The sequence below is a fragment of the Bos javanicus genome, chromosome 7 (genome assembly GCF_032452875.1).
Source record: "Bos javanicus breed banteng chromosome 7, ARS-OSU_banteng_1.0, whole genome shotgun sequence".
Classification (NCBI taxonomy): domain Eukaryota; kingdom Metazoa; phylum Chordata; class Mammalia; order Artiodactyla; family Bovidae; genus Bos; species Bos javanicus.
Genome location: NC_083874.1, coordinates 44,340,373 through 44,366,544, shown reverse-complemented (window position 1 = coordinate 44,366,544; position 26,172 = coordinate 44,340,373). Strand labels below are relative to the sequence as shown.

General features: G+C 44.1%; 1 protein-coding gene across 2 annotated transcripts in view; it reads left to right on the top strand.

Annotated features, from left to right (window-relative positions):
- Positions 1–24,932, top strand: part of FSTL4 (follistatin like 4) — a 453,162-nt gene extending 428,230 nt beyond the window's left edge. For both annotated transcript variants that reach the window (XM_061423485.1, XM_061423484.1), the window contains exons 13-16: positions 749–898; positions 8,983–9,090; positions 16,343–16,452; positions 18,842–24,932. In XM_061423485.1, the coding sequence (XP_061279469.1) occupies positions 749–898; positions 8,983–9,090; positions 16,343–16,452; positions 18,842–19,547 (1,074 nt within the window). In that variant the 3' untranslated portion in view covers positions 19,548–24,932. The remainder of the gene's footprint in view (positions 1–748; positions 899–8,982; positions 9,091–16,342; positions 16,453–18,841) is intronic.
- Positions 24,933–26,172: the final 1,240 nt, after the last annotated feature.

Genomic DNA, 26,172 nt, shown 5'->3' with positions numbered 1-26,172 from the left:
CGACTGAAGCGACTTAGCAGCAGTAGCAGCAGACTGTATTTAAAGTCATAGGTGTGGATTAACAATGATTAGCAAAGGTAGTGGATTTTAGAGAAGTCATCCAGTAGTGACCCCTGAGCATTCTGGCATCTAGAGATCAGCAAACAGAGTAGACTGAACAATAGAGAAGGGTCAGACCCTGGGGAGGGTGGAGGGAACAGAACCAAGAAACAGTCAACACAGTGTCAAATGATGCCCCAAGTTCAATTAAGATGATGGCAAAGCTTGAATATAACTGAAAAGTCGGCCAGAAGTTCAGTGAGAACACCGCCAGCTCTGTGCAGAGGACTAGCGCCAGAAGACTAAGGAGCATGTGAGAGGTGAGGAAGCTGAGGGTGTGTGTAGGTGACTCCTGCAGGAGTCTGGTCACTGACAAGAGTTGTGTGCGATGGACGGGGATGAGGAGAGGGAGAAGGCCACTCTCAAGAGTGGAAGCACACGGACCTCTCAGCTGCTGGCCGAAAGGCCGGCAAAGGGAGTTACAGCCTCAGGAGGAGCAGGGGAAGATGAAAGATGAACGGAACGTGGAGTAAAAGCTCCATGCATGGTGATGCGAGAAGCTGTGCGTGCTGTGCTCCCTTGGATGCTGCAGTGGCGAAGAATTCTGAGAGAGGAAGAAAGGAAGAGGGGAGGGTGAAGGGAGCGGAACCCAGCGATGGCAGGGGAACAGGGGATTAAGAAGACTTATGGCAGCCTGTCTCCTTTACAGGAAGAAATATGTCCTCAAAAGGACGGGGACGCCACCCAGCCCTGCCAGTGGGCATCAGCAGTGAACGTCAGGCACCACTACATCTATGTGGCCCAGCCCACACTCAGCAGAGTCCTCGTGGTCGACGTGCAGGCTCAGAAAGTCCTTCAGGTACATCTCTCTGAGGGAGGGGGGAGCTTCCAGCTCTGGGGCACAGCCTGCCACATCCTTCTTTGTTCTCTGCGCACTTCCCAGCTCCTAGGAGAAGTGGTCAGGCTAATGAAAGGATGTAGAGAAGATTCATTTTAGAGAAGCGCATTTTTCATTAAGCATGTATTGCCTACTATGTGCCAAACTTTGGTCTAGGTGCTTAGACAAATAGCCATGAATGAACAGGTCCCAGAAATTATATTCTAGTTGGGGAAAGAGACCATCATTTAGAATTTTAGGGAGCTACAGATGCTAAGAGCTATTTACATGTTGAAAGAGACAGAGGAACCAAAAGACTGCTTTTAAGTGGCCCTACCTCTGGAGGTAAACAGAGTCTGAGATCTGAACACCAAGTGGGATTGGAGCTTTGGAGCACGACCATGGAGCCACTTTTTTTAAAGATTCTTTTCCCATAGAGATCATTACAGAGTATTGAGGAGAGTTGCCTGTGCTATACAGTAGGTTCATATTAGTTCTCTATTGTATATATAGTTAATACTCTTACATCCCAATCTCCCAGTTTAGCCCACCCCTCTTTTCCCCATCTGTGATTTCTATTTCTGTTTTGTAACAAGTTCATTTGTATTATTTTAGATTCCACGTATAAGCAGTATCATATTTGTCTCTCTGACTGACTTAGTATAATAATCTCCAGGTCCATCAATGTTGCTGCAAATGGCATTATTTCATTCTTTTTTATGACTAATATTCCATTATACATACATATTGGACATCTAGGCTGTTTCCGTGTCCTGGCTATTGTAAGTAATGCTACAATGAATGTTGGGTGTATGTATCTTTTCAAATTATGGTTTTCTCCAGATACTTGCTCAGGGGTGGGATTGCTGGGTCATAGGGTAGTTCTGTATTTAGTTTTTTAAGGAACCTCCATACTGCTCTCCATCCCCACCAAAGGTGCAAGAAGGTTCCCTTTTCTTCACACCCTCTTCAGCATTTATTATTTGTAGATTTGTTGATGATGGCCATTCTGACTAGTGTGAGACTTCACTGTACTTTTGATTTGCATTTGTCTAATAATTACTGATGTTGATCTTTTCCGGTACTTCTTGGCCATCTGTACATCTTCTTTGAAGAAATGTCTATTTAGGTCTCCTGCCTATTTTTTCATTGGGGTTGCTTTTGTTTGATATTGAGCTGCATGAGCTCTTTGTATATTTTTTTAGATTAATCCCTTCTTGGTTGCTTTATTTGTAAATATTTTCTCCCATTCTGTGGGTTGTCTTTTCATTTTTTCATGGTTTCCTTTGCTGTGCAAAAGCTTTTGAGTTTAATTAGGTCCCATTTGTTTGTTTTTATTTTCATTACTCTAGGAGGTGGATCAAAAAAGATCTTGCTGCCGTTCATGTCAGAGTATTCTGTCTATGTTTGCCACTAAGAGTTTTATAGTATCCAATCATACATTTGGGTCTGTAATCCATTTTGAGTTTATTTTTGTGTATGGTGTTAAAGAATGTTCTAATTTCATTCCTTTACATGTAACTGTCTGGTTTCGCCAGCACCACTTATTGAAGAGACTGTCTTCTCTCCATTGTATATTCTTCCTTTGTCAAAGATTAGGTGACAATAGGTGCATGAGTTTATTTTGGGGGTTTTTAACCTGTTCCATTCATCTAGACTTCTGTTTTTGTGCCCGTAGCATACTGTTTTATAGCTTTGTAGTATAGTCCAAAGTCAGGGACCCTGATTCCTCCAGCTCCATTTTCCTTAAGATTGCTTTGGCTATTCAGGGTCTTTTGTGTTTGCATACAAATTCTAAAGATTTTGTTCAAAGTAAGGGTTTTTAAATGGAATTTAAAGGGAATTAGTGACTGATCTGATCTGATCCTTAATTATCTGGGTGAGCCCTACCTGCAAGCACAAGTATCCTCATAAGAGAGAGGATGTGACAACAAAGAAGAAGGAGACAGTTTAAGGATAAAGCAGGTTTGCTACACTGCTGGCTTTAAGATTGGAGGGAAAGGCCATAAGCCAAAGAATGCAAATTTTTAGATTCTGGCAGCTGGAAAGACAAGGAAATACATTTTCCCCTAGAGCCTCTAGAGGGAGCACTACCATGCAGATGTATTTCTCCTGCCAGTGAAATTAATTTTGGACTTCTGGCCTCAAGAACTGTAATTATGGGGAATAAATTTGTGTTGTTTTAAGCCACCAAGTTAGTGGCACTGTTGCTACAGCAGTAGGAAAGTAATGCGCTCTGATAGGGCTTTGAGCAAGGCAGGGGGTGAAGCAGATACAGGGGGAAATTCATAATTCCACTTTAGATTACGTTTAAGCTGCTATTATATATATAATCTATATCTTTAAAGATGTTATGTAATAGGTTGCATAAATAGGTCTGGAGTCAAAGGAGAGGTCTAGGCTGGAGATATGAGTGTGGGCATCGTTACCATGTGAATTTGTTAAATCCAGTGACCTGGAGGAGATCATGGAGGGATATATAGATAGAGAAGAGGTCACGGTTGGAGCCCTGAAGTACTCCAACACTTAAAGATCAGGAATGAGAGAGAGAGCCAACAGAGGAGACCAAGAAGGAATAACCTGAAAGGTAAGAAGAAAATGAGGAGAGGGTGGTTTTCCAGAAGCCAAGAGAAGAGTATTTTAAGGGAGAGTTAGTGGCCAATGGTATCAAAGGTTGCTGAAAGTATTTGTATGTTGTGAAGACTGAGAACTAACCTTGGATTCAGCACCACATGGATCACCTTGGCAGGAACAAACAGGATGATAATGGCAGAATACAAGCCTGAGAGGGGTGAGTTCACATCAGAATCAGAGGGAGTAGGGATGGTGAATACAGACAACCATTTTGAGGGGTTTTGCTGAAATGTGAGTAAAAGTAGACAAATGAGGCGGTAGCTGGCAGAGGATGCTGAAGAAACTTTTAGGCTAGATGACATTCCAGCATTTGTATGCTAATGGGGAAAACTTCTGCAGTTCTTCCCTTTCTTCTGCATCAGTGAAGTAGGCAGTGGAATCCAGGACATAGGAGCAGATACACCAGCCTAAGATAAAAGCACGTTCACTCATCAGAGCAGGAAGAAACCGGAAGTATTCGGGCACAGGTGCAAATAGGTGATACAGTTGGTGGTAGCTGAGTGACCTTCTCTTCTGGTTGCCTTTGAAATAAGAAGGAAAATTATCACCAAGGCTGGAAGTCTAAGGAAAGAGGTGAAAGTTGGATGTGAGATTAAATTGACCAGGGAAATGTGATAGGACTGCAGGGCAGTGGTGAAGGTCCACTTAAGGATGAGGGGTGCAAATTTAAAGTCAAACCAGTGACGAGACTTGTATTTTTTTTTTTCCAAGGAATGCTCACTGTTGGGAGAAAGTTACATAAAACCAGGGTTTTGGTGTGGTTTCTCCGGGCAAATATGACAAGAGATTTTCTAGCTATCTTTTTGTTATTGATTGAATAATTTCAATCCTTTGAAATCTGTTGAAGCTTGTTTTATAATCAAGCTAATCTACTTTGGCAAGTGCTCTATGTATACTTTAAAAGCATGTGTTTTCTAATGTGTGTGTGTGTGTGTCAAGTTGGATCATTCTATTACTCAAATATTCTAAGTGACTTTTGTTTAGTCAACTAGCTGCTAAGAGGTATGTTGAAATCTCCCCCTATGATTGTAAATTTATCAAGTTCCATCCATTTTTGCTTTGCTTTAAAATTGTAATATCTTCCTGAGTGGAAGACTTCTTTCAAAATATCCCTATTTATCTCTGGTAAAGCTTCTTGCCTGAAAGTCTGTTTTTGTCTAACAGTGTAGCTAAATCAGATTTACTTTGATTAGTGTTACCATGGTATAATTTTTCCATTCTTTCACTTTCAATCTATGTCATGTATTTAAAAGGTGATCTTTTATAAAACTAATGTATTTGGATTTTGGCTTTTATCTAGTTTAATAATCTTGGTCTTTACTCAATTATATGGTTATGCCTACCATCTTTCTGTTTTTTTATTTGACCTACCTGTTTGTTTTTTTCTCCTTTCTCGCTTTTTTCTGGATTAGTCAAACATTTTTATTATTCTATTTCTCCCTCTAGTAACTTGTTGTCCATGCATTCTTTGATCATTGCTATTATTATGACCACCCTAGGGATCACAACACATTCTTTGCCTCAATACAGTCTCATACAAGTTATTACTTCATTTGCCTAATAATGGGCTTCCCTGATAGCTCAGCTGATAAAGAATCCGCCTGCAATGCGGAAGACCTAGGTTCAATCCCTGGGTCAGGAAGATCCCCTGGAGACGGGAAAGGCCACCCACTCCAGTATTCGGACATGACTGAGAAACTTTCACTTTCATTGCCTAATAACGAGAGAACCTTAGAACACTCTAACTCCTCTAACCCCCGTTCTGCCTTTGGCAATATAGTAGGAATGAATTTATTTCTACACATAATTTAACCCTGCAAAACATGACTATTATTGTCATTTATATTCACACATATATTTACCTTTTTCATTGCTCTTTATTCTTTCCTGAAGTACAGTGTTCTGTCTGGGATCAATTTCATTCTGACTGGACAGGTTTCTTTAGTGCAGGTCTGCTGACAACAGATTCTCATAGTTCTTATTTGTTTGAAAATTTTCCATTTGTAAAGTATGTTTTCACTGGATATAGAATGTTACATTGGCAGTTATATTCTTTCAGCTTTAAGATGCCATTTCATTATCTTCCACTGGTTTTGTTAACAGGTCAACCGTCAAGTTTTACTGTCTCTCTTTTGAAGATGACATATCCCTTTTTTCTCTCTGGCTGCTTTCTAGATTTTCTCTTTCTTTGGTCTTTAATATTTTTCATCAGACTGGAAAATTCTTAACCAGTGTTTCTTCAAATATTCTGAGGCCTCATTCTTTCTCACCTCTTCTTTGAGAACTTTGAAAGAAAAAAAAAATAGACCTTTTCATTATGTCCCACACATCTCTTTCCCTCTTTTCATATTTTCCATCCTTTTTTGTCTCTTTGTAGTTCAGTTTGGGTATGTGCCTTGATTGTCTTTCACTTTACTAGTCCTGTCTTCCACCCTGTCTAAGGTATATTTAACAAAATCTATTTATTGAGATCTTCATTTCAGATCTTCATTTGCATTTTTTCACTTTAGAATTTCTGCTTAATTCCCTATACATACACACATATATATAATTATATGCACATAAATTCCTTATCTTTTTATATTATTTTCAGTCATATAAGCTGTATCTTGAAATGCCTAGTCATTTTTTTCTGAATGGCAAACCTTCCATATAACATTGTAGAGACTTTCTATGGCTGTCATCCACTGAAGAGAGTTTATCCTTTTCTCTGCTAGGAAGAGAGAGAGTAGAAAATGAATCCCTCTAATCAGGTACTGTGTTGAGCCAAGGCTGAGTTGCAGCTTTTATAAAGCTTAGTCAGCCTCTGATTCACTCCTAGTAGGTCACCCTTCCGGTCCTCACACTGAGAGCCTGGTTTGTTCTTCAGGACATTTTCCCCTCCGTGGCTTAGCTCCTTAGCATATAGAGACTGTGGAGAGCTCGGTTCTGAATTTAAGAGATTGCGGGGGGTGGGGGTTAGGCTTTCAACCTCCTGCTCCACACCACCTCAGTCAGAATGAGAATATGAACTATGGTTGGAAAAGGTTAGGCAGAAAGGACAGATAGCGCCTGCAGTCCAAACTTCAGGGAAGTTTGTGAAGAGGGTGGACAAATAAGATAGCTGGAAGAGCATGCATAATCAAGAGGGTTTTTAAAAGAGAGAGAAAAAGTACAAGAATCTAGAGAGAGTGAGGATGGTGAGTTAAGAAGCTCTGGGAAGAAGAAGGCTGCTGGATCCTGAAGCCTTTGGTAAATGAAGGGAAAAGACTAGGAAGCTGGCAGAAGAGAGGAACAATGAGGAGCAGCTAGAAGCATGAACAATGGACCGGGGGTATATGAAGGTAGGAAAATAGAAACAACTCTGCTTAGGACTTCAGGGTAGAGTGGGTTTTAATCTGAGCAAAACAGTTAAAACAGACTGCAAAGATGGGGGTGACTAGAGAATAAATAGACGTCAACGGGGATGGGCACCATGAAGAGTTTAGGTTTGTATAGAGTTGTGGTCATCAACAGAGGAATGAATTCTAGAGTACAGTGGGTTTATCTGAAGCCATGTGCTGAATGAGCTCATCCAGGGAAAGGAGGTAGATAGAAGGTCAAAGATGAAGACATGGAACATGCCAACATTTAGAAGTCAGGATGAGGAAGGGAAGCCAGGGAGGTGGGGGGCTGAGGAAAGACAATATTCCCAGAAGGGAATGGTAAACCATGCTGAAAATTCAAGTTAGAGGAGGATCAAAAATTGATCTCTGAATTTGACATTAAGCTCTATCACAGTTCAGTGGAGTGGTGAAGACAATTAAATGGTTTCAAGGACTCCATAGACATTTCTTGAGGAAAGTTTTAACCAGTGGGGACAAAAATGCCCCCCGACTAGATCAGAAAGGCTAGAATATGGTGGACTTAAATTGAAGTTTCAGAAATTTGTTGACAAAGAATAAGTTACGGTGGCTGCAGTAGGGAAGAGAAAAAGATCACTGAAACCAAGAAGGAACTAAGAAAGCAGGGCTTTGAATGAAGGCACCAAACTAGGGATCTTTAACAAACAAAGAGAGTGGCTAGGTCAGTGCGGAAGAGAGCAGGGGTCACAGCGGCATCACAAACAGTGTTTTGGAACTTAGAAACTACATTCAGTTCAGTTCAGTCGCTCAGTCGCGTCCGACTCTTTGCAACCCCATGAATTGCAGCACGCCAGGCCTCCCTGTCCATCACCAAATCCCAGAGTTCACTCAGACTCACATCGATTGAGTCAGTGATGCCATCCAGCCATCTCATCCTCTGGCATCCCCTTTTCCTCCTGCCCCCAATCCCTCCCAGCATCAGAGTCTTTTCCAATGAGTCAACTCTTCACATGAGGTGGCCAAAGTACTGGAGTTTTAGCTTCAGCATCATTCCCTCCAAAGAAATCCCAGGGCTGATCTCTTTCAGAATGGACTGGTTGGATCTCCCTGCAGTCCAAGGGACTCTCAAGAGTCTTCTCCAACACCACAGTTCAAAAGCATCAATTCTTTGGCACTCAGCCTTTTTCACAGTCCAACTCTCACATCCATACATGACCACAGGAAAAACCACAGCCTTGACTAGACGGACCTTTGTTGGCAAAGTAATGTCTCTGCTTTTGAATATGCTATCTAGGTTGTTCATAACTTTCCTTCCAAGGAGTAAGCGTCTTTTAATTTCATGGCTGCAGTCACCATCTGCAGTGATTTTGGAGCCCAAAAAAATAAAGTCTGACACTGTTTCCACTGTTTCCCCATCTATTTCCTGTGAAGTGATGGGACTGGATGCCATGATCTGTTTTCTGAATGTTGAGCTTTAAGCCAACTTTTTCACTCCCCACTTTCACTTTCATCAAGAGGCTTTTTAGTTCCTCTTCACTTTCTGCCATAAGGGTGGAGAAGTATAAAACAGTCTCCAGGTAGGACTGAGGAAGCTCTATTCTCAGAAAATAGCAGAGTTTCAGTTACAGCAGTAGAAAGAGACTCACCTGATGCTAAAGTCCAAGTCCTGGAGGTTCCAGGTGGGTGATGTACAAGACAGTCTGCACAAAGTTAAAGGGCATGTAATAACAGAAGCTTTCCAAGTCAGTCTCAGATCATGCAGGTGGAAGAGCTTGGGAAGGATGCTGAGGGTTCAGGAGGCCTCCAAGGCTTACAGGAGAAGTGATGGGAGGGTCCTGAAGCTGACCGTGAGTGGAAAACTGGAAAAAAGAAAAACCTGTGTTTATGTTTTTGCCAAGATGGTATGGGTCTTCTTTAAGTAAAACTTGCAAGAAAGGCAAACATTACTAACAACCAATTTTATGCCTCTGAGACAAACCCACAAAGGTTTCTTCCCTGGGTTCCCAAATGGGCTCATTATCCAGGCTGCTAGGCTGGATAGAGTGGCCTAGAAAAGAATCACTTTCTGCAACAACAATGATCAACTTGTCGCTACTTTTTTTTTTTAAGTCCATAGGTGTCGATCCTCTGCCGGCTAAGCTGTCCTATGACAAATCACATGACCAAGTGTGGGTCCTGAGCTGGGGGAACGTGCACAAGTCCCAACCAAGCCTCCAGGTATGTTGGGTACATGCAGGACAACACCCACCTGCAAGAAAGGACTCTCTCCCCAGCTAATCACCTTTACCCAAAGTATGTCCATGAAAGAGAGTAGGAAACATCCTCAGGACCACGCCCCTTACAGGCAATTAGCAGGGTATTTTCCGCCAGGCCTGCTGCTAAAGACAACACTGATAAAATAAAATTTTAAAAATAAATAAATAAATAAAGACAACACTGATGGTAGATGGGATTCTGATGTCATGACAACCAGAAGGTGGCTGTTGGGCCCCACCTAGTCCAGCCCCCAAACACTTGTCTCTTCTCAGCCAGGAGGTCCTGGGGCCAAGCAGGAATGAACCTCTGGACTCCAAAGGGAGCTAGGGTTTTCTCCACCCTGGGCTGCATGGGCTGGAGAATACTGCCAAAGCAGGCACCAGTAAGGAAGCAGAAGGAAAAGCAGTGGCAAGTATGTTCATAAATGAAAGCACATTACTGAGTGCTCATGGGGTGCCGGGGCACAGGAAGGTTCAGTAATTGGCCCCTGCTCCACCCTAGGTATATGTTCAGCCCTGCAGTCCAGCCACTGCACTGTACTGACTCCCCCTTGGGAAGAGCCTGGGCCCAGCACAACTGTGGGATCCCTTCTTCCACCAGTCAGGGAAGGTCAACACCAACCTGTGTTGAGTGTGTCTGGCTCAGCCTTTCTCACCGAGGCACATGAGAGGATTAAGCCCTACAAGGTGATTTAAGCCCTAAGGTGATTTAAATACCTGTTCCCTCAATTTTCACAATGATGGTACATAGAACCATTCCAGATGCCCAGACGTTAACTCAGCGCATACAATGGCCTCCTCAGGATATTAGGATTTATTCTCTCTCAGAACCCCAGTTGAGAAGGGCTGCAGATGGAGCCAAGTTCACCTTTTTCCCAAGACTGGTAAGAGGCCAGGGGACACCCCGTCTACAGAAGCTTCCTCCTGGGGACTGGCCACTCTCCTGGGCCAGGGGAAGGACACTACTTCATCTCCCGCACACCGAGACTACTGCCCCTCAGTGGACACCATCAACATGTCCTGGGCCCCAGCGAGCTGATGACAAATAGTAATAATTCATTAGAGGACCTAGGAGTCAGAATAAGGTCGCTCAGAAAATTGGTTTCTCTGGCAGCCCTAAGAAAACAGGTAAGGAAATTTGAAGGGAGGGGCCACCAGAAAATATTTTTCTAGAGCTAAAAATTAACAAAAATGATTACCTAATTTAAAACTGCAGGAGATGAGTTGAAAAATGCATGGTTTCTACTGAGACTCAAATTAATAGCCTGAAAGATAAAGAGCAAGAAAATCCTCAAATCACAGAACAAATATAAGATTAAGATATGAAGTCTCAAATGACATTTCAAAGTCAAAAGAAGTTTAGAAAAAGTAATAGTTGGAATGGAGTCAAACATTCAATTTGGAATAAAATTTCCAATTTAAAAAAAGTACATCTTGTAGATTGAAAGTGATCCAGGTTAACATGATGAGAAAGAACACATCTCTGCTCTTCCTGGTAAAACTCTGGACTTCTAAGAATAAAGAAAAAATATTTCAAGGCAGAAAGAACACGTCACCTATAGAACAATCAGATTTCTCACCTGCAACAGTGAAGACTGTGGCATTGTGCCCATATGCTGCTAAAAGAAAAGGGTTGATATCCAAGGCATCATTTACCTGTCAGGACAAAAGAAAGACCTAAGCATATGCAAGAATTCAGAGAGCATATCACAAAAGATAGCAGAAAAACAGCAGGTGAGCCAGATCAGAGACATCGAGATGGAGGAAGATACAGAAGAGACAAGAGTAAGTAAGAAATCTAGAGAGGAAGGTCCAAAATCGAAACAAGATGAATGAGGAGAAACTAATGTGTGAAAGTGGAGTCATTCAGTCGTGTCTGACTCTCTGCGACCCCATGGACTGTAGCCCAGCAGGCTTCTCAGTCCATGGGATTTTCCAGGCAGGAATACTGGAGTGGGTTGCCATTTCCTTCTCCAGGGGATCTTCCCGACCCAGGAATTGAACCCGGGTCTCCTGCATTACAGGCAGATACTTTACCATCTGAGCCACCAGGGAAGAGAGGAAGGTCCAAAATTGAAACAAGATGCATGAGGAGAGACTAATGTATAGTAAGTGCTAAATAAAGGCATTTGAATTAGGAGAGATGTACTGAAAGAGATATTCTGATACCAGATTCTAAAGATGGTAAATTATTTCAGTAAAAGTAAAGATAGGGAGTAGAGGAAAGAGAAGGGAGTAAAAAGATTCTAACATGTCATCTTATGGGGATAAGAGAGGATATAGAAAATGCTCTTTGAAATTAATAGTTGAGATAGTTAACTATATAATTATTCCAAATGTGACAAACTGATTTCTCCTATTAAAAGCAGAGATGATGAGATTGGGTTTGGAAGGAAGAGAGGGAGAGAAAACTAGCTATAATTTGTTTACAAGAGGCATATAAAGTGGTGATAGGTGGATGAAAAGATGTTTGAGTGATAATATCAGACAAGGTCAAATTTAAGGTTACAAGCACTAAATAGCATAAGGAGAGACATCATGTGAAGATAAACAGCCAACAGATAGCAAACAACTAAATACATGACACAAGAGTGATTAACAATACAGGAACTTGATTTTAAAATGGACTTAAATTGTACATACCAAGGAGACAGTATAATGACATGGGAAAAGTGAATAATATAAGGAACTCAGTTTCATAAATATATAGAAAACCTTTCCTCTGCCAAATAGAATTTTTTCACATGTCCACATATACATGTATCAGTAATCACAAAATTTTAACAAATTTTGCAAAAGTCAGTGTTATAGGCTACATTATCTGATAATTAGAAATAATTAAAATGTGACCTACCTAATAAGGAAACACTCCTAGATTGTTACTGGAGCAAAGAGGAAATTAAAATGAGAAATTACAAAGTGTCTGAAAGCAATGAAAAAGAGACTCCTTCTCATCAAAACCTACGGGATTGAGAGAAAACCATACGCAAGGGAATATTTGTGTCTTAAAACCTGCAGAGAATATATTTGTATTAAGAAATTAGAAAAAGAACAAAGTTAACTTGCAGGAAGGAATTATTTAAAAGACCAAAATTAGTAGAAATAAAAAGAGAACAAAAAACCCATAAATCCTTCATAAACCTGATAAAGAAAAAAAACATAAAATGAAGAATGTGAAGAGAGATTACTACAGATGAAGGAAGATGAAAATAATTGTCAAATAGTATACTGCAGCTCTGAGGTGGCAAATTTTAAAACCTAGAAAAAACGGGATTGCAAAATGCAGAAAAAAATAAACTGATCTAGTCAGAGAAAGTATCGTATGACATCACTTATATGTGGAATCTAAAGGACACAAATGAACCTCTCTGTGAAGCAGAAAGACACTGACATAAAGAAAGACACTGATAAAGAATAGACCTGGGGTGAGCAGATGCAGATTGTTACACACAGAATGGATGGACAGCAGGGTCCCACTGCATAGCACAGGGAGCTTACAGTGTCCTGGGAAAAACCACAGCAGAAAAGATACAATATTTATATAAATATAAAAAAGAATTATGTGTGTGTGTATATAAATGTGTAACTGAGTCTCTGTGCTGTACAGCAGAAATTAATGTAAATCAACTATACTTTAATAAAATAAATAATTTAAAAAAACTGACCTAAGAAAAGGAAAACCTGAAGTAGAACAATTACCAGAGAAGAGGTTTTTTTTTTTTTTTTTAAGATTAAAGATCTACCATAGAAAAATGTACAGCCAAGTTTCTGATGCATTGTTTAACAATTAGATTAATACCTAGGCAAGAACATTCAGATGTATGTATTCAGAAAAAGGCAAATGATGAGTGGAGATTTTTCAAAACATATTAAAATACATTGAAGTTGGCTAATTAATAAATTAGTATTGATCCTAGAAACAAATACATTTTAGTGATAGTTGCCTAAAATGTAATAACTGATAAATGAAGCATATGAAATTGGTAAGGCAAATGCTTTGGGACCATAATCTTATCATTTATGGAAACCTAAAGTTGATCATTTAATCTTATTTCTCAGACCATTTGTATTCAGTGCAACCATTACCTTTGTGAGAGAGGCTGAGCATAGTATTAACTGGAACTGAGCAGAAGAGGAGCTTTTGGGTACAGCCAAGTTATAGCAAACCTTGCAAATGCAGATAGTTTTAGTATTATTTGAACTATCTCAGACCATGTGGGGGAAATGTACAGCTCCTTAGTATTAAAAAATAAAACTATCAACTAATCTCACAAATACAGAAGCAAAATTCAACATGGTATTAAAAAGAGAGTCCAACAATGCATCTAACTGCTTGAGCAGGGAACAAATTCCAGGATGCAATAATGGTTCACTCTTAGGAAATCAGTCAATATTACTCATAGCACAAATTAAAACAGAATAAACTATAATATTTTCAATGAATGCTGGAAAGGCATTTAACTAAATACAGCAGACATTCTTAATTAAAAAAAAAAAACTAAAAAAAAAAAAAAGGAATAGAAGACATAAACATAATGAAGACTGTTTCCCAGAAACCAAGAGCAAATTTTGCCTAAATGACAAAACACTAAGAGCATTTTAATTAATATCAAGAATTAGACCATTATGCCCACCATCACCATAATTAGAAAGTCTGAGAAATGCACTCTGACAAGAAAATGAAATAAACTGAATAAACCTACCTTCATCATTGTGGACTAGTGTTCAAGAAACCACTGCTTGCAAAAACCGCTCCTGGAAATGACAAAAGGCAGAGCCTTTGTGGTGAGCAATTTAGAAATGTGAACCAAAAGCCTCAGTCCAGCAACGTGACCCCTCAGAGGCCATGATCAAGGGTGGGCACAAAGATTTAGTTACAGCACTGTGTGTTACAGCATTATTTACATTTGCAAAACATTCAAAATTCTATCCTAAGGTTTCTGAACATCTAACACTAAGGGACTGGTTAAACAAACTTGCTGTGACAAAATGAAAGTGGTTCTATAAATGAGGCTTAGAAGCCAGTGTTTAAACCTTTGGCATGTTGCAAATTTTGCCCATCGTGCTCTTGTCCACCACTCCCAGGTCCAGTTTTTAGCTGCATCAATACCCTGGCTCCCTGCTCTTCCCCAACTGTCACCTCTTAGCTGGCTTCATCCACCCCTCTGGAGCAGATGCTCAGCCTTCCCATCCCCATGCTACCAACTGACATCTCCTGATATCCAGCCACCTGCCTGCATTTTCAACCAAGCCCATAGATCCAGCAAATTTGAGAGGCTCAAAAGCTATCTTTTAGTCACCAAACATGCCCAGCTATGTGTTGGGACACAGGCCAAGAAGGAACTCATGACTCATTGGAGAAGTGAGGTTGACTAGCCCATATCAGTTCAATGGCTCATGATACTGGGTTTTGAAGAAGTAACCTCTGCACACAGGGTGTTAGGGTGGTGAAGCGTGAATGACACTGACTGCTGGCAGCCTGTGATTTTCCATCTCTATTATAAGCTAAAATGACAGACCTGGTATCAAGCAATGATTGCATGGTTTCTTGGAATTCTCCGGCATTTTCACCTGGACATTCTAAGATCCAGTTGCCTAATACTGATATTTTCTTTTTCTTTTTTTCAAACATTTTATTTTGTATTGGGCTATAGGCAATTAACAATGCTATGGTAGTTTCAGGTGAACAGCAAAGGGACTCAGCCATACATGTACATGTATCCATTCTCCCCCAAATCCTCCTCCCATCCAGGCTGGCACATAAACAGAAGAGTTCCATGTGCTATATAGTAGGTCCTTGTTGGTCATCCATTTTAAATGTAGCAGTGTGAACATGACCATCCCAAACTCCCTAGCTATCCCCCGGGACAACTATAAGTTTGCTTTCTGTTTTTTAAGTAAGTTGACCTAATACTGAAATTTTCTTAATGTCTAGTTCTAAGTTTTTTCCCATGGACTTGGCGTAGAAATGTCATTCCGACTTTTTTTTTTAATTACAGGAAAATAACCTAACTTTAGAACTTAAGAGCTGCCCTAAAACTAAAATTCCCAGCCTACATCTTTCTGGCATGCTGCCTGTTGACCCCTGGAGGGAAACCACCATCCCCAAAACCCCAGCCTCAAACCTGCCAGAGGAGGCAGGGCAGGTGCTGTTTGTCTTGTCATTACAGTAAGAGCCAGAGGCAGTCCCACTCTTAAAAGGTTAAAGCATCCAGAGCTCTAAGCCCTGTGAGTCACAAAGCCACATCACAGACTGTCCTCAGCCCCAGGCTGCAAAAATCTGAATCCTTCCGTCTGTATACGTGGTCACAATATAAAGATCAGAAAATGTGTCTCCCCTCCCTGGTCAGAGTCTAGCATCTGCCTTCTGTCCTGCTAGGAGGGTCTGGGCTTGTCCTTTGGGTCCTGCAGCCAAAACTGCCCACAGGTTGGCCAAGCCCCTCACCTGGCTGCAGGTCTGCCACCTGTCTGGGAATCACCCAGAACTTGGAGGTGGATGAGCGCATGCAGAAGGCAAGAGGACACAGGCTGTCTGGCTCAGTGTTTCCAGCCTGCCTGTGCCACGGTCTCAGCAGCTGGTGGACAAAAGCCCAGCCTGACCACAGGCGGCTTTCCAGCAGGGCTTCCATCCTAACCCCAAACATCAATCACTCAGCTCTGTCCGGCCCTGCCAGGGTACCCTTCCCTTATACAGACACAGCAGGGACACACACCAAGGAACTGCTCAAGTTGCCTCCTGCCAAGTCCACAGGGGATAAAGTTGCTCCTCCCAGGGAACAGAGACAGCCATGCTCTGTCACTACCAACTTGTACAAAACACAGGGCCTAATTCTTCACTGCTCATAGCAAGTCCCATTTGTAAAAGTGGAACCCTCCCCTGCATCCTAATCACCGACTCTAAGTGGCACAGCCAGCATCTCTGAAAGATGCCTGTTTTCTCTATTAAATTATGGACTCCCAGTGCTCAGAGAGGACCTCTGCAAGCAGCATATGGTGGAGACTCTCAACACAGCAACCTAGGCACCTGGTGTCAAGGGAAAATACAGAACCAGTCAACTCCACCATTGCATATTGTGCTACTTCAAACCCCTCTCCCCCTTTTCCCAGCCAAAAGGAGGATCACTACCCGAGTGTGCCTGGGTCTGTAGGTTTCCACCACCTACCCCACCTCCGCTTGGATAGACCCTCACAAGGACTTCCATTCTATGTTACAGGTGATCACAGAGGCCAGCACTGGCCAGGGCCAGCGCCTCATCCGCACACCCTTTGCCGGAGTGGATGACTTCTTCATTCCCCCAACAAACCTCATCATCAACCATATCAGGTGAGACTGGCCCACAAGCGCTAAGCTACTCCATGCCCCAGCTCAGCCCTCTAGGGGGCAGCTTTGCGCCGGGGAGGCCTGCTCCTTTCTTTTTCTCCCCAACTCCTTCTTTGGACCACATCAGGAAGAACAGAGAAACAGCCCCATCCCTGTCTTCATTGTTAAAGTTAAGAAAGGCACCCAGCTCCTAATGCCCTCAGGGACCCAAGGTCAGGAAGTCTTAGCTTTGGGTGAGGACAGTAAAGAGGAAACAACTGTGGTTAATTGTGTACCCTGTCCTTGCTATATGTTTAAAAAAAAAAAAAAACACCTAAAAAAAAAAAAAACAGGTAGTCCTCCAACCTGTTTTATGGATGAGGAAACTTAGGCTCAGAGAACAGAAGACATTGACCAAAGCCACACAGTCAGGAACTGGAGAGTCAGACTAATGTGGGTCTCCCACAGAAGGGGAAGGAGGTGGGAGATGAATTGAGAGAGTGCCACTGAAATATACACATGACCACATGTAAAATAGATAGCTTAGATACCTAAGACAGATAGTGGGAAGTTGCTGTGTTACACAAGGAGCTCAGCCTGGTGCTCTGTGATGACATTACCTAGAGGGGGGTGGGGAAGGGCTAGGGAGGATCAAGAGGGAGGGGATGAATATATATATATATATATACATACATACTGATAGCTGATTCATGTTATTGTACATCAGAAACTAACACAACATTGTAAAGCAATTATCCTCCAATTAAAAATACATTAAAAAAAAATTTTTTTTAAGTCAGGTATCCTTTCGGTGCCCCCTTTGGCCTCATTCTCTAATAACCACAACCTGTGGCTCCTCTCGGAGGCCCCAGAACACCTGCTTTGCCACCATCCAAAAGAACAGCTTAGTAATAACAGCTGTGGCCTCAACTGCAAGCCTCATCCCAGCCTGGCCGCTGCCCTTCCCTCTTTCTTTCAGAGAACCTTGACACTTAGTCAAGGCACCACTGCCAGAAGGCTGAGCGTGCCCTTTTATAAAGTCATCAAGACCCAAATGTCTTATGGCAATGTTTATGCCTTCCTTTACTCTGACATCAAGCACCTTTTTCCAGGAAGAAATGACTCATTTTTGCAAGCTGAAGCTGGACTTGTAAAAATAAGGCTCACCCATTTATCCTTGCCCAAGGGAGAAAATAACAGCTTTCTGACCTCCTCACCTCACTCCAGAGAATACCTCTAAGATGAGCCTCTAAGATGGTTGTAAATGGTAAACCACCTTAAAGAAGCTGAATTCATACAAGAGTCATGCAAACTCAGGCGCTGCAGAGCCTGTGTGTGACTTTTACATGACAGCTTCCTACAGGCCTGGGGTTTTCTTTCCTGTTCTCCCCATGCTCTAGCTCTTTAAGGATGCTTTAAAGATGCCATCACATGGGCATTTTCCCGTCTCTGAGGCATAGTTTGCTATTCAAGAGAAAATTGTGGAAGACATTTTTCTCTACTCCGGTAGGTGTACACAACCCCCAAAGGCCTCTGCAAGCAAGGGGTTTAGGCAGACTCTCATGCTCAGAATGAGTCCTGCCTGGAGTCAGACCCTTTTGCAGCTCACAGCCAGCCTCCAAAGAGGAATTTCACCAAGTCCAGATGCGGCAACCACCACCTCCTGACCTCTTCCAGTAAAGCGCCCACTCTAAGATTTAATCCTCTCAACAGCCGTCGGAAGGAACTGCCCTCTTTCAATTTGCAGAGGCTCAGAGGGGTTCAGCAGCTTGCCCCAGGCTCTGCAGCCAGCAGGCACCACGGGAGTTGCCAGGCCATCTGGCTGTAAAGGTAAAAGCTGTCCTCAGCCCCAGCCCAGGGTTCCTCTGACCAGCATCATCAGTGTAGTCAAGGGAGAGGCTGCCCTCACGTTCCTCTCCGAGGGTCAGGGACCGTGGATAAGACATCTGTCCTTGTTCTCTTATATCTGCATCCCCAGGTTCTGACTCACCCGTTAGTCCACAAAACCACTCAGAAATAGACTCACCTGTCCTGTCCTCCTAGCAGGCAGAGTCAGGGCAGACACCTCTTGTCCTTTCCCTCCAGCCATGGGCCCACCACTTCTCAGCTGGCACAAGGTAAAGACACCCCAGAGGAAGGAGCTGCTGAAGGCATAATTCCACTCCTTCACCATTTCTAAAGATGTGTGCATGTTATAGGAGCATAAATCCAGGAACAGTCTGTAACTCAACTGCACTTGGTTTGAGATCATAGATGGATCACTTATGAAACCATCTCCTGCAAAATAGATCTTATTAACAGGCTATTAGATCAGCAAAGGATAGAGGACAAGAGAAAGGATGCCATCGTTTAAGACAAATGGCAGATCCCTTAACCCCCCGGCCTTCTGACCTCAGTCTTCATCCCCTCCCAGGTTCGGCTTCATCTTCAACAAGTCTGACCCTGCCATCCACAAAGTCGACCTGGAAACGCTGATGCCCCTCAAGACCATCAAGCTGCAGAGCCACGGCTGCCTGCCGCAGGCCATGGCCCACACCCACCTGGGCGGCTACTTCTTCGTCCAGTGCCGGCAGGACAGCTCTTCTGAAGCCTCTCCACAGCTGCTGATCGACAGCGTCACAGACGTGGTGGTCGGACCCAACGGCCAGGTCACTGGCACCCCGCACACATCCCCGGATGGGCGCTTTGTAGTCAGCGCAGCCCCGGGCAGCCCCCAGCTGCACGTGCAGGAGATCTCACTGCGGGGGGAGATCCGGACCCTCTACAACCTGAAAGTGAGCCCAGGTGTCTCGGATGTAGCCTTCCAGCGCTCCTTCACACAGGGAGACCAGTACCATGTCTACGCCACCCTCGAGACAGAGCCAGACCTGCTGTTTCTGGAGCTGTCCACGGGCAAGATGGGTGTGCTAAAGGGCCTGAAGGAGCCCGTGCCCGCAGGGCCAGCCCGGGCCTGGGCAGGGCCCCGCAGGATCATGAGGGACAGCGGGCTGTTCGGGCAGCACCTCCTCACGCCCGCCCGGGAGTCACTGTTCCTCATCAACGGGAGACAGAACGCACTACGGTGCGAGGTGGCGGGCGTGAAGGGGGGGACCACGGTGGTGTGGGTGGGCGAGGTATGAAGCAGTCCCGAGCAGGCACCCTGTACATTTTTACAGACAAAAGCAAAAAACCTGTATTCGCTTTGTGGTTCAACACTGGTCTCCTTGCAAGTTTCCTAGTGTAAGGTATGCGCTGCTAAAGAGATCGGGTGGGTTTTAGGATGTAGGATTTCTGCCTTGAGCTGCAATGAGAACCTGCTGCCATGTAAAGGAATCATCGTGCGCCCAGCTACGCGCCACGTTACCTGGGCCGCCCTGGAACCAGGAGCTCCAGCTTTCCAGGCGGACGCTTCTGTCAGTTGCCTTTGCATCCTCATTCTTTAACACCGGGTCCGTCCAGACTTCACCCTGCTAGATGGCCTGAAGCCGGGGGCTCCCAGGAGCGGGGCCCTCCCTCCTGGCCTGAGAGCTCTGGACCTCATTTTCTCCTTTGCAGCTGCTTCTCGCTTTTCTTTCCATTTGACTTGTTGTAAGCCTGAGGGAGAGCCAACAAGACTTATTGCATCTTGGGGATGGGGAAATCACTCACTTTATTTTGGAAATTTTGATTAAAAACTAATTTTTTATAATCTCAAATGCTAGTAAGCAGAAAGATGCTCTCCCAGGTCCAGCTGTATTCTTCCCTGCCTTAGGCCACGTCTCTGAGAGGCACTACCCCACACCCGACAGCCAGAAAGAAGACAGTGGCCATCAAGGGGTCTGGGGTCCTCTACATCACTGACACCCCCAATTGCAGATCAGACCACCACATTGGTAAAGGCTCCTTTTTCTGGGTTGGGACCCCAAGAGACCAAGACAAACCCTGTGTGCCTGCTTATCACCACTCAAGGGGGACATGTATTAGCCTGTCCAGTACCCCAGATTCAGGGCTGACCAAGCTTGCCTGGAAATGTGTGTGCAGAACAGTGGCCTCCAGGCTCAATGCAGAAACCATGCCCTCCTCCAAGGATTCAACTGGGGTTTCTTAGGCTATCCCTTTAAAACCGCACTGTCTTCTGCCTGTGGCCCTCGCACTCAGCTTGCACCCAAGTCCCTGCATCCACGAAGCACAGACAGCACATTTCAGTGTTCCTTACACATGGGTCCCCATCTCCCCAGGAACACACAAGGACGTGGGAGGCCACTGCCAGTACTCCCAAACGTGGTGGGCTCTCCAGGGCAATCAAAGAAGTACAACCCAACAGATCCCATATCGGAGAATCTCAACAAGGAAGAGGCTCCCTTGGGATCTCTAAACACCCTTCTTGTGCACATCGGCAGGTTTGAATGGTCATTTTTCAAGCCACTGAAGTAGGAAGGGGTGTGGTCCCATCACAGAAACATCAGTTTAGATGCCTTCTCCTGCCAACGTGGCCATGATTTTCCTAAGCTGCTGAGAAATGGCCTCTTTCAGAGAAAGAGAGACATAGACCCTGTCTCACTAGAAATACAGCATCTCAGTCCCACCTAACTGCCCAATCCACCTGCCCCCTCACAGAGCTCCTGGTATCAGCCAGTCCTCTGGTATGTCTCATGCATCTTAGTCCACCATACTCTTGTCCCCAAAAACTCCCGGGAGTGTGCCTAGACATATACATTCACAGATTTTTTAAGATAAAATATGTAGATATTTGAGGAAACTGACCTCAAAACCTAATTATTTAGTTTTACAATAACTGGGATGGATGGAAAACACATCTCACCTTTTTTTTTTTTTTTACTATTATTCCTGCCTCAATCTCTTGACACATTTGCTTGCACATCTGTCACTGAAATTTCCCAACTTTCTCAAGCTTCTTCCTTTGAGAAGACCTTCTGAATTATGGCAGCCCCTGGAAGAAAAAGAAAGTGTCTGAGTCTACATGAAGAAGAACCCACCAACTGCCAGGACAGAACATCAGCCCCTCTGTGTTACAGGATTCCTGAGTAAGAGACCAGTCCAGCCGCAACTGGCCTCTTTGACTGGGAGTGACTTCAGCGGCACCTGTTCCTTTTCCAGTATTCATTCCACTTTCAAGTGTGGAAAGCTTATCAGCCTCTCATTGTCATCACTGTGTAGTTACAAAGCTGGAGATAGCCAGTTTAGGTCTTGCTGCCAGCATTTCAGATACAATTAAATAGGAGAAGGGAATCACAGCCCTGAAAATTGTGAAATTTGCAAATTCATAAAGGCAGGAAAGTCCATGTTTTTTCAGCAGTGCAGCCAAGTGAAAGGCTGGCCTGGACTCCACCTGCCTCTTCCTCCCATACTTCAGCCCCAGCGGAATTTCATGGAACACAGTCTGAAAGCCACTGGGATATGAAGTCATCACAACATCCAAGATCCTTCTTATGAACACGAATCATCAGCTATCTACTAATACTTATAGTAAAGGAATATTTGTTTTACCAAAAGAGTCACCCCAAAGTCACTCACGTAATAAACTATTTCAAAATTACTGGATTTTGAAATCAAATTCATTGCAGAAAAATTCAACGTAGATATTTTTTTTCAGACTAACACACAAATAAACCTATAGTGACGTTAAGGATTTGAAATAATACTCTCGTTCTCCTTCTGCCCAAGTGAGCAGGACCCTACATGGAGGTATTGGGTCCAAAAGCCTGCCCAGCCATTCACGGACTGAGAGTTGGAAGAGGGATTTGTCTGCTCCTAGAAGCCTGCATGGACTTCCGCACAAGGAAGGTTGGGTGTGAGTCACACACAGTGAGGCCAACGCCATCATCCCATCCCCACAACACTGAACCAGCAAGTCCTGCCTGGGGCTGGCCCAGGCTCCCTTCTTAAGTATTCATTCAAGTCATTCCAAGATCCTATTTTCCCCAAGCCTGCAGAGGTAGCTGGAAGAGCCCTGTAAAGTCTAGGCAGGGGCCACACTCATACCAAGCTTCAGATTCTATGACCTAGAGACGGCAGCACAGGAGACAGAAACTCAGTCCCTGCGATTCCTACCCCAATCTCAGCCTCCCAGCTCCAGATTAGTGTCCTGGAGGACAGCTCTCAAGCCCAGATAAAGCTGAGAACCACCTGCCACCCTAGGGAACTGTAACAGCTGAGTCTTCACAGAGGAAAGCTGCCTGGAGCTGGCTTCGTGTGGCCCCACTTCTTTTCTGTTGACCAAATAACCTGTGAACTAGTGGAGATTTCAGAACTGAGTTGCGAAACAGATTCACAATGGATATATTTTTCTACACGGGGCTTAAAAAGTAATCTGATTCATTTCCACAGTGTGTTTCATTCAAATACCATGGATGCTGCACCCTCTTCATTATCACATTGCACAGCTCGCTCCCCTATCCTCCTCTTCAAAAGCCAGCCTCCAGGAGCACTGATACTGCTCCCAACTCTCTCCTACACATCCACCAATCTACCTCACATTCTCCTCTTCCTCTCACCTAGCACCCCCCGGAATGTGCACTCCAAACCAAGACACCAGACGGGCAAAGTAGGATGACAATGATGCTGACATGAAGTCCTTTGCCATCTCTCCCCACCAGGACCCCAGATCCCACTCCAAGTGCAATCAGAACCCATGGGGACACAGCTCCTTGCTGCTCAAATCACACCCCCAAGCCCTAGCTCACAGCCCTTTGGAGTTTGATGAGCAAGACTAAAGAGAACTCAGAACTGTCAGAGAAGTCCATTATGATCAGACAGAAACTGCAGGACAGGAATGGAGACCATGCCATCTCAGCCAAGCCCTGAAGGGCTGAGCTACATCCCTCCATCCTCACCTGTACTCTGTTTCCCACTTCCTTCCTATGCCTGGAGACTCCTGCTCATGAACCACTCCAACAATTCAAGGGCCAACTCACCTAATCACCACACCAGCTCCCCCAGCGGTCTTTGCATGCTGCTTCCTGGCTTTGGGGTACATGTGAAAAGTCATTCATCCGGCCAAATCCTATACTATTTGCTCCCAGATTGGCACACAGCCAAAGCAGTTTTGTTCAAGAAAGTCATTAGCTGCCTTTATTGCTCTCCAAAATCATAGAGATCATATAGAACAGAGGGGCTTAAAAGAATCAAGGGGGAAAAGCATAGTATTTATCCTCAAGGTGTGACTACAAGACCCCAAATACCTGGTGGAATGCAACCCACTTCCTTTAGTCTACACCAGGTTACCTGCCGAGCCACCTGAGGATTTGAGTGTCTTATCTGGACCTTCAGGATTTAGGCACCAGCCACACAGCAGACACTGGGAGCCCAGTAATAATGGTCTCCTGTGAGCAGTACTGGGAATTTAACCAAACACAATGTGTGAAATTATGGAAGATAGGGAAGAGCAGAGACTGACCTTCAAAATTCACAGCAAGGCTTCATTAGCCAGCACGAGAGTGTTGAGCATGTGCTTGGTTTTTGCACAAAACCACACTTCACACACCCCTCTTCCCAAGCTCACCCCTATGGCCCCAGGGAGCAGGCCATGCCCTAAAGGGCTGTAGAGGGCTCAAGCCTACATGCCATGAAAATAACTTGACTCACCTCTACTCCCACCTGGTGACATGTGGCTCTCTACCTGTCACCAAGGCAGGATCAGACAGTGCTGCCCCCTGGGGGCACCTTCTTCAAGAGTATTTCTGAGGAATGGCAACCATGAAAAATTGGCTGGAGATGGGGCCTGAGACATTTCCTAACTCTAAACCTTCATCTGCTGCCCCATATAACATCTGTCATAGCTTTAATAGTTGTTGGCCCCTGGCTCCTTCAGCTGCTTCAGAGAGGTGAGGGATGGCAGTCTGCAAGCCCCCCTGCACCCCAGACCCATAGCACAGCCTTCTGTGGTACCCCCAGCCCACACCCTGACTGCCTGCCACTGGCCAGGCCCCTTCTTGTTCCTGGACCCTTCGTACACCACCCCTCTCCCCGTCTGCTCGTGCTTCCTGAAGACCTGTGAGATGATCTAAAAGCAGACTAGGCATGGAATTTTGCTGCAGTGTCACACACGCTGTGTTCATGCTGTAGTCCAGTGAACGACCCTCACAATATGAAGTCACACACACACGCTCCGCTTGTCCCGTTAGGATTCTCCTCCCGCCCCACCTCAGAAAACTTCCAGATCTCTCATGTCGAGGCAGATTACATTATTTTGAGCAGTTGTGTAGACTCCAAAATATATTTTCTGTAATCACTGGTATTTCTCAAAGGTCTCCTGTAATTACTATACATGTGAATTTTTCCTTATTTATAAAATATATATAAATTATTTTTAATACATCAACTTTAGTAGAAATTTGTACCAACACAGTAACTGTATGTGGCATTGGAAATAAGTTTGTGTTTACGTTAACGTATCGCACAGTATTGGACACGCCGTGTATTTGCAGTACCACTTGATAGAAAGATGTTTCACAGATTATCATAAAGTATTGTCATTGTAAATGCTCTTTTTCTGAGGATTTTACAATAAAACTTGAAAAAAGTTACCTTTTTTTGGTGCCAGTCTATGTGCACTTGTTAAAATGAGGATTGATTAAGGCAACCCAGGCCTGTATAGGTTCATGATGGTCAAGGCAAATTGGCCCCTGCTCTGACCCAGTCCAGAAAGAGGCTGGACAAAGCAAGCACCTGACCCCAGATGTATTTCTTCCCCATGTCGAAGTTTCAGCTCCCAAAATGCACAACTGACATCTGGTCCAAAACTTCTCATCACCTGCCCTGCAATGCCCTTAAAATCCACCCCAGCCCCCAGACTAATTCACTCTCAACTCCAGTCACCCTTGTTTCTCACTGCAGTAGACTTTCAACTGGGATACAGAATGTATGAAGTACTCAGTAATCACCAAGCTACCCATGAGGAACACCTGCCATGAGCCACGTGGTGCTAGGGAGGGGGCCAAGGGCCACACAGAGGAGACACTCCCTGCCTTGGTGAGCTTCAAGTCTACTTCACCATGACCAGCAGTGCAAGTTCTTGAGAGAGAGAGAGAGTGTGTGTGTCTCTAAGGTAAGTGGGCTGCTGGAGACCCAGAGAAGAGTTGCAGTTCAAGTTCAAAGGTGGTTTGTTGGCTGAATCCCCTCTTCTTCAAGGGAGCTCAGTCTTTTGCTCTTAAGACTTTCAACTGATTGGATGAGGCCCACCCACACTACAGAGGTTAATCTGCTTTACTCAAAGTTTACTGATTTAACAGTAAATCTAGGGACTTCCCTGGTAATCCAGTGCCTCAGACTCCATGTTCCCAATGCAGGGGGTCTGAGGGGTTCAAGTCAGGGAACTAGATCCCACACGTCACAACTAGGAGTTCACGTGCCAGAACTAAAGGTCCCGCGTGCAGCAAATAAGACCCAAAAAGCAGCCAAATAAATATTTACAAAGTTAATCTCACTGAAAAAAAAATACACAGAAACATCTAGAAGAGTGTTTGACTAAGTATCTGGGAACCACAGCCTAGCTAAGTTGACACAAAATTAACTATCATAATCACACAAGCAGGATGTTGCTCCCCACCCTCCTGAGGAAGTAAACTGCTTTGTGCCCAGCCCTGTGATAAGCACTTAATAAGCATCTGTCTTTAAACCTTACCACACCCAACAAGGCAGGAGGTACTATTATCATCTCTATTTTATAAACAAAGAAAAAATGAGGCTCAGAACAACAGAGCCAGGATTCAAATTCAAGTCTTCAAGGGCCAAACACATGCTCTTAACCAGTAAACCTACTCCTTT